Genomic DNA, 9,127 nt, shown 5'->3' with positions numbered 1-9,127 from the left:
CATCTAGAAGAAGGCTTATTTACGCTAGGATTTGTATTGGAGTTGGACCTAATACGAACATGCCAGAGGAAATAGAGATAGAATCTAAACTGGGGAAGTGGAGGTAGAATATTGTTTATGAATCAATCTCTTTTGCCTACTTTCATTGTAAAAAAGTAAGACAGTGGGCTAAAAAATGCCCAAATAACGAGGGTAAATCTTATCCCCAAGCTAAGGTTTGAAAAAAAGTTGATAGTTCTCTAAAAGCCTTAGAGTCCAATGACCCAGATCAGGAGAAACAATCTCGGGTTGGAAGGATAGAGGAAGAACTCACTAGTGAAATAGGAAATGAACTAAAGAAAGTAGATAGAGAAAAAATAGATCATTAGGAGATGGAGCAGAGTGGTAAGGATCCAGAGCATGGAGAAAAAGACAATAAACAGAATGAGGAATCGAAAGAGGATAAGATAGAGTTAGTCTCAGATAAGTTTGAGAGTAAAAGAGATAAAAAATACGCAGATAACAAAGAGGAAGGAGATAATTTTAACCTTGTATCAAATTCTCAGGATCTAGATAAAGAAACAGATTGGTTCCAAGAGGCCCAACCTGATAACATTCTGGATCAAGGGCTGTTGGAAATCTCATTAGCTTCCCCAGTAAAAGTAAAGCTGACCTTTCCGGAGGAAAAAGTACCAAAATGGGGAGATGAGGAAGACATCAAAAAGGCACCGGGGAAGAGTGAAACAAAGCAGGAGGAAGAAGAAGTAGCAAAGGACAAAAGAAAGAACAAGCAAAAAAAAAGAATAACAATAACTTTATCAATAGTACACTGACTAGAAATACCATAAGCAGGCTTGGGGATGTGAGGGCGCAACATACTTCTCCAGGAAGACATTCAAATGCAAAAAAGAGATCAATGGAAACAAGCAGAAATATTGCAAATGGAACTCAAAGAACCATCTTTGAGACAGGTATTTCAAAAAATCCATGAAGATCATCTCTTGGAATATTCAAGGACTGAACAACCCTCACAAACATGATTTAGTTAAAAGTATGATTAGAGATAAAAACATTGATATTTTTTTGGTTAAAGAAACTAAGATGGCAAAAGATAAAGTAGAAAGCTTGAAGATGTTCAAAAATGGAGGAGTCAGTGGAGGGAGTTTAGAAGGTGCTTCAGGAGGAATTGTTACCTTCTAGAACAAAAATAATGTAGAAGGTGAGGTGCTGATTCAGGACAATAATTTGGCTTGTATTAGATTTAAGCACCTTAAAAATTGCACTACTTGGGTCTGAACTAATTTATATGCTCCTAACACTAAGACTGGTAGAAGTGAGCTGTGGAGAAATCTTACTGGGTTAAGAAGCAGGTTTGCTGAGGACAGCTAGATTATTATGGGAGACTTCAACACCCCCTTGAAGAAAAATGAGAAAAAGGGAGGGAGTCAAGCTAATCTAGACAGTAGATTGGACTTGATGGACTTTATTAACAATAATGCCATCCATGACCTAGAGCTACAAGGAGTTAAATTCACTTGGACTAATAGATGAAGTGGTGAGGATTTGATTCAGGTTAGACTTGATAGAGCTCTTCTATCCTTAGATTGGTTTAACCTTCATGTTTGCTCTTTATCCTCTCATATAAGGGCAAGATCAAACCATTATCCAATAACCTTCACGGCTGAAGCAAAGAATAGAAGGAGGCATTTCCCTTATAGATTTGAAAGAATGTGGACTAGACACCCAGATCTGGAGAGTAAGATTAAGGATTGGTGGCAGGTCAGTATTGACAGAAATGCCATGTACAGAGTGGTTAAAAATTTGAAGATTGTTAAAGATAATGTTAAGAAGTGGAATAAGGAATGCTTTGAGAATATCTTTGCCTCGAAAGCCACAATTCTCTTAGAGCTTAAGGATATCTAGGATGAGATACAGAATAATGGTTATACTAATACGTCTAGAGATGCTAAAGATGCTATTCTTATGAGATATCATGATATTATAGCTAAAGAGGAAACCTATTGGAAACAAAGATCAAGAAATATCTGGTTGAAGGAAGGGGGCAGGAATACTAAATACTTCCATCTGTCCACCCTAAGACATAAGCCCATTAATAGAATAGCTCAGATTAAAGTGAATGGTAGATGTGTTGAAGAAGATGAACCCATGAGTAGGGCTGCTATGGACTTTTTTCCAACTTACTTGCTAAGGATCAAAATTTGGATATGCAAGCCCAAAGGAATCTCCTGGCCTGGACACTATACCTACCATTTTAGGGGATGAACAAAATGCTCACTTGACTACAATCCCTTCCCATGATGAAATTCTGATAGCTGTCAACTCCTTTGAGGGAAACAAGGCCCCAAGCTCAGATGGTTTTCCCATGTTCTTCTTTCAAAATTATTGGCATATTATTGGAGATGATGTGTCCAGAGCTGTGAAAGAGTTTTTTGGTGCTAGAAATTTTTTGAAAGAAGTTAATGGTACTTTTATTTCTCTTATCCCCAAAATGATGAGGGTTGATTCCATGGATCTCTTTAGACCTATAAGTCTATGCAACTCTCTTTATACGATAATTTCCAAGGTTCTTACTTCTAGAATCCTAAAGTTGCTTCCCTCTATCATATCACCTCAGCAAAGTGGTTTTGTCCTGGGTAGACAAATATTGGATTCGATCATCTTCGTCCATGAAAATATCCACTCTGTCTTTCTCTAAAAAAGAAGGTTTTTTTCTGAAGCTAGACCTCTCTAAAGCCTACGACAAAGTGGATTGGGATTTTTTGATGGATGTTCTCTCTGCTTTTGGCTTCAACTCTAGAAGTATTAGTCTTATCAAGCAATTAGTCTCGTTGTCTTCTTTCTTTGTTTTAATGAATGGATCTCCTTCTCCTTTCTTGAAAGATTCTAGAGGCCTTAGGTAGGGGGATCCTCTATCCCCGGTTATCTTTATTATTATGGTGGAGTGTCTGGGGAGATGTATTGGGAAGCTGGTTGAGAAAAGGGAGTTTTGTGGTTTGAATCCATCTTTTGCAGATCAAATATGTTCCCATCAGCAGTTTGTTGATGATTCTATAATAATGGGGAAAGCTATAGTGAAGGACTCTAGAATTTTAAAGAAGGCTCTGGATAGCTATGGATCTACCACTGGACAACTTATTAACTGGTCTAAAAGCTTTGTTTATTTTATCAATACCCTAGAGAGAAGGAGGATTAAAAGTATAATATCCTGGGTTGTCAAGTTGGAAATCTTCTTGCTTCTTACTTGGGGCTGCCCTTATGCCATGATCCACCTGATACTTTTTGGGGAGCCTTGGTGGACAAATTCCACAAGAAGCTGTCTAGCTAGAAGGGTGCTCTTCTTAGCCAAGCTTGTAAGGTGTAATTGCTGAAATCTACTCTACAAAGTATCCCTCTCTATGCCATTAGTCTCTTTAGAATTCCTGCTAAGTATGCGGAGGCCATTGAAAAGATTTAGAGAACTTTTTTATGGATAGGGGTTGAGGAGAAGAAGAGAATGAATTTGATTGCATGGGAGAAGGTTTGCAAGCCTATAAGAAAGGGAGGACTGGGCCTTAGAAGAATAAGAGACATAAATGAGTTCCTTATGGCCAAGCAGATTTGGAGAGGGTATAAAAATCAAGGAGAGTGGAAACTGATATGGGATAACAAATATAAAAGTCAATGTCCGACTCTTCAAAGCTTCCTTAAAGCGGAAAATATCCCAATTGGATCCAATATCTGGAAAAATGTTTCTAGAACAAGAGACTTAATTGTCAAAGGTGCAAAATGGAAAATGGGGAAAGGGAATCTTATCCAATTCTGGGATGATTCTTGGCTATTGGAGTCCCCTTTGAATGAAAACCCTGAGTGGAGCATATTTTAGAACTAATGCAAGGAAATATTTGGATCTAAGGTGGATGATTACTGGGAAGATGGATAGTGGAAGGATTTATCTCAGGTGGATCAGTTCTTGGGTAGTTTGAACAAAGTTATGAACTCTATGGTAAGGGTTGAAGAGGAAGACCAATTAATTTGGAAACTCGTAGCTAGTGGTACTTTCACTATGGCCTCTTTGTATCATCAATAGTTCTCCAACATGGAAAGCCCATGCTGGGCTAAGGCATGGGTGAAAGGCCTCACCCCTAAGATTAACATTTTCTTCTAGACAGCCCTATAAGATAAAATTCTAACAATAGAGAATATCAGAAAAAAAGGTATTAGTATGCCTAGTGTTTGTATTCTATGTAAGCAGAATGAGGAGACCATTAATCATATGCTCTTTCATTTCCCTTTCTCTGCTGATGTCTGGGGAAGCTGTCTGGACCACTTCAAAATCAGTTGGGGTTTCCCTGAGTCGATTTATAAGGTTTTCAACTCTTGGCATCATCCTTCAAGGAATAAATCCACAACTTTATTATGGAAAATTGCCTTACCTCATATGTGTTGGGGTATATGGAAAGAGAGAAATGACAAAGTTTTCAGAGAAAAGGTTTCTAAGGCTAAAATTGTGTTTGAAAAAATAAAAAGAAATATAGTGGAAAATATGAATATGATAGGAGGCATTGATAATCCTCAAGATAAGGATGATCAATTTATCTACAAAAAGTGAAGATTAAAGGGTCGCGAGCACTTTCAAATCAACCCTAGAGAGGGTGTGATATGGATCAGTCCACCCAAAGGATGGATGAAAGTTAATTTTGATGGTGCCTCAAAGGGTAATCCGGGTGTTGCAGGATGTGGAGTGGTCCTTAGGGACGAATGGGGAATTTGCAAAATCATAAAAAGTATTCCCATAGGAAATTAGACAAATCATGTTGCCGAAGCTATGGTGGCTTACCATGGGATGATCCTTGCCAAGGAAGCTAAATGCCCTAAAGTTTGGTGTGAAGAAGACTCATTGAACATAATCAATTGTTTAAATATAAAATTCCTACCTTCTTGGTTAATTAGTAATGCTATTAAAGCAACTAGGAAAATCAGCGAAGAATTTGAAATGTGTGTTTTTACACATGTGTATAGGGAGGCCAATTCCTACGCTGATTGGGCTGCCAACCTGGCTTGCCAATCAAAAGACATCATTACTAGTCATGGTGAAAGTGAGATTGCAAGTGAAATGAAATCCTTGCTTAATCTAGACCGGAGCCAGACTAGGCAACGTGGTACTTTTAATCATTATTTCTAATGCCTCTTCCGCCTTTTTCGATGCAGGTTTATTTCAAAGACAAGGAGAATTTATATAGGTGTCTTATCATAATTATCTAGCACGGATTATGGGCGTTCTTACAGGGCATCCACAGAAACCAAAGGAGAGGTTATCAAGCTGAGAGAAGAAATTTCAAGGAAAGTGCTGAAAAAATGGGAGGTAACAAGAAAAGATTAGAACCCACCTCTTGCTCTGACTGGAGAAAGAACAATGAAGTCTGGGATATCCTTTAGTAGGGGGTTTGAATGTTTTCATGGAGTGACTAATTGGGAAAGATCCCACTAATACCACCCATTTCATCAAGAACTAGAAAATGGCAAAATCCTGGTCAAGTCCCAGATGATGAATGTTGACGAGGAGGTCATTGTTGAGGCCACGGGGATGACTACTGAGGGATTGAAATTTTACAGGGATCGCAACATATCAGATAAAGTAGCAGATAAGTTTCTAGTCACAGACGAAGAGAGGAGAAAGATGATTAAAATTGACAACTCCTACCATGCTCCAAAGAGGATTTGCAGGCCATGGAGGTTTGTTTTATTTGCTTCTATTGCCTACATTACTTTGGACGGTAGGTTTACCAGAGCCTACGGTCATCACTTTGTTTTGTTCAACCATTTCCGCCATGGGGAAAAGGTGAGATTTCCTTAGTACCATGCATGCTCTATGGACCACACTATCAAGGAGGTTCAGAAGAATCCTAAAGGCGACCATGCCCTTAACCAGGGGCTTATGGTCCTTGTTTATAAAATGCTTAAGGGGAAGTGCATTGAAAAACCTATTAAAGGAAAAAATTCAAGAGATGAGACTACGGAGAGTGAAGCTAGCGGATTCAACTTTGAATTGAAGACTGAGGGAGAATCGAAAGAGACTAGCAAAAAAGGGAGGAATAAGGCTAAGAGGAAAAGGATTGTGGTGGATTTAGACATGTTGGAGTCTGAAACTGAATCCTTTGAGAAAAAATTTGTTAAGAAAAAGAAAGGGAAAGCAATTGGAAAGCAAACTCAGAGGAATAACACTAAAAAGGGTAACAACAAAGACATCAACCATATTCTGGTTGATTGTGAGGAGGATGCTGAAGAGAACAAGAAGGAAGAGGGTTAGGATAAAGAAGGGGAGGTTAACCCGGTGATGGGAAACATTGAGGTTTTGGATACCACAAATCTACAAAAGGAGGATAAAGGGGATAAAAGTGGTATTGGTGATAATGATACTATAAAAGCTTTCTGTGAGACCATCGCTACCATGGTGAAGGATATCAATAGTTTGAAGATAGATACAAAGGCTATCACAAGAGTTACGATTGGTGATAAGCCCCTGGTGGAACATGTTAAAGAACTGGTTGATGTTCTGCACAATGCGGAAGCTATTGAATGTATGGTGGGTAAAATCATAGCTACGGAAAAAAGGTCAATGTTAAGAAGATTACAGACCAAAATTTTTAGATCCTCAAAGCTTCAGTGGATAACATGAACATCCTAATCAACAAGTTTGAGAACAATGCTAAGAAGGATGGTGATAAAGAGCAGCCGAACAAGAAGGGTCATGAAAAGAGGACCAAAGCTAACACAAAGATCAAGGGTGACATCAAAGGTCGTGAGCTGGAGGAATTAAAGACCTTGGTGAACAACATGAAATAAATGGTTGTTCATGCTGAGGAAATCATGAAAAGTATTTAGGTCTCTGTCTGTTTCAGCAGGGTTCCTTAGTTCTATCTTTTTGTTGTCATTGTACTTTCCTTTCGTTGTCTATTTCTGCATTTTTTATGATATGTTATGTAAGCTGATCACTTTCGGTGGGATCTTTTTGTCTTTTTAAAGTGATCAGGCACTTTTCTTTCTCGCAGTTTTGTTCTCTTGGCTTGTACAAGGTTCAGGTCCCTTTCAAATACCTGCTTTTACTTAATCAAAACATAGCAAGTTGTGGTGTTGAAATACACTTAAGGGAACATGCATAAATCGAAGAAAATGAAGAATAGAATGAAGATGACAATTAGTCTTATGGTCAAAGAAAGGAGATGAATTGGTAGTTGGAATTGGAAGACATTTAACATTCACTAGGCATGTATACTTATTATTGTATTTCACACATTATATTGCAAAATCTAAACCGTCGTTGATGATATTTATATTTCTATCATGGAATTGTCAAAGGCAATTGTATTTTTTTTAATTTTTATTTATAAATTAATAATTAATGTGCTACTATTTTTAACAATTCGTTGTAGAATTTAAATTATAAACATTGTCTCCAAATTTGATTTATTAAACTCATTTTTTCAAATTTTATTTATGAATATTAATAAACATATTATTAATTTTGTATTGTTATTCTTTGATACTATTTTTTGTACATTACCACAAAATAACACTAATTTCCTAATTTCATTTCACCTCCTGATTACTGGTATGAGAAGACAAGATTCAAATAATCATGAGTAAATTAAAATATATATTAATAGTTAGTTGTGGTAATGTTATTTTATCTTATGTTTTGTTGAAGAAAAGATTAATTGTACAAGGTATCCCACACAAATTTGAAGGACCAACCTTTAAATAAAGGTAATGATAGATAATGCAAACAGTAAAGTAGTGTTGTAATTCTTCCTTAGTCTTTATAAGGAAAGCCTAAAATTATGGTCCCTATGCTTAGTATGAACTTTTAACAATTGCCAACTCCTTATTATGCCATTGAAAGCCTTAGTTCATTGAAGTGGCCCCACCTCAAATATAAAAAAGTAGTCAACAATGGGACTTTGATATTTCTCCATGTAACAAGTGTGTTAGTGGGCCCTATCATCAATTGGCCATTTCTATTCGATCGCATTGATTAAGATTATCACATTTTCTCAAAGGTGGTCCTACCACCAAAATGCGATAGAGAAAGAGCTTGCCACATGTCTTTATGAGATTAAAATCCTAATAATTTAGGTCTATCACTTCTTCATATGGTGGGACCTAGTTCCAATATGTGAGGATGCAAAATAATGCCAGGTATCTCTATAGAGCCTCTTCCAATTGGCATTTTAATTCCATGTGACACATTTTATTAGATCGCATTGCTTGAATTTATATCATGTACTCCAAGGTGGTATTACCCCAAAAATAAGACTAAATGAGAGATTGATATGTATCTTAGTGGGATCAATGGACCCTCTCATCCACAATTTAGTTATTGCATTATTAATTTTTTTGAATGTTGTCAATCTTCTTGATCAAAGAAGATCAACAAACCAAGTTCAAATCTATGGATAAGAATTAATTGGGGGATTCTTGGTTGCATCTTCTCACATATATGGGCCTCAATGGTGGTTTTCATTGATATTCATCAATCACAAACACAGTTATGTCATTATTGTATTCATTTGAGAACATTGAAGAGCTAAAAAGAGGTGTAGTTGAATAATTTATGGAAATTAAGTAGTGCAAGAAATTATAGAAATAGTAAGGGTTTTCATAGAGCGATCAAAAGTTTGATTTCAAGGCTTCCTATTGTTCATTTCTATCTGCAAAAGGGTTTTCTCAATATTTTAGGGCTTAGTTGTTGAAAACAAGTACTCTAAATTCTACAGAGTAAAGAAATTTTCAATTTTCAATTTTTAATTTTCTCAAGAAGACTAGTTTCTATATTTCTTTAAACCCTAAGTTTAAATATGATGATTGTAACTTTAAGAAGAGCTAGGAGGGTCTTGGATGAAGATATTATTGCTCAATTACATAGATCTTCATAAATGGGAAGGCAAGCTGAGGGTAGGGGTATTTTATTTGATAAACTTGTGGATAGGACAACATCTTGTGGGGGCATCCTTATGTCCCAATTAATAGATTGAATTTGTCTAGGTATGTTTACAGTTCATAGAGAGTAGATCTGGGAAGGCTTGTAGTCCCAAATGTTTTTTTCAATGTAGACCTAATTAGAGTAGTGAAAAAAAGCTATAATCCATAT

At 36.6% G+C, this 9,127-nt stretch overlaps 1 protein-coding gene across 1 annotated transcript; it reads left to right on the top strand.

Annotated features, from left to right (window-relative positions):
- Window positions 1-371: 371 nt before the first annotated feature.
- LOC131857523 (uncharacterized) lies at window positions 372-945 on the top strand. Its single transcript, XM_059210188.1, has 2 exons — window positions 372-743; window positions 832-945. Exons 1-2 carry the CDS (start codon window positions 372-374, stop codon window positions 943-945), a joined length of 486 nt encoding a protein of 161 aa, XP_059066171.1.
- The last annotated feature ends 8,182 nt before the right edge of the window (window positions 946-9,127 follow it).

Source organism: Cryptomeria japonica, chromosome 1 (genome assembly GCF_030272615.1).
Source record: "Cryptomeria japonica chromosome 1, Sugi_1.0, whole genome shotgun sequence".
NCBI classification, from domain to species: Eukaryota; Viridiplantae; Streptophyta; class Pinopsida; order Cupressales; family Cupressaceae; genus Cryptomeria; species Cryptomeria japonica.
This window is presented reverse-complemented; position numbering and strand designations above follow the sequence as displayed.

Coding starts and splice junctions, on each gene's coding strand:
- LOC131857523 (XM_059210188.1), top strand. CDS start 372: ATGGAGCAGAGTGGTAAGGATCCAGAGCATGGAGAAAAAGACAATAAA. Junction 744..831: donor CAAAGCAGGAGGAAGAAGAA/GTAGCAAAGGAC, acceptor TACCATAAGCAG/GCTTGGGGATGTGAGGGCGC.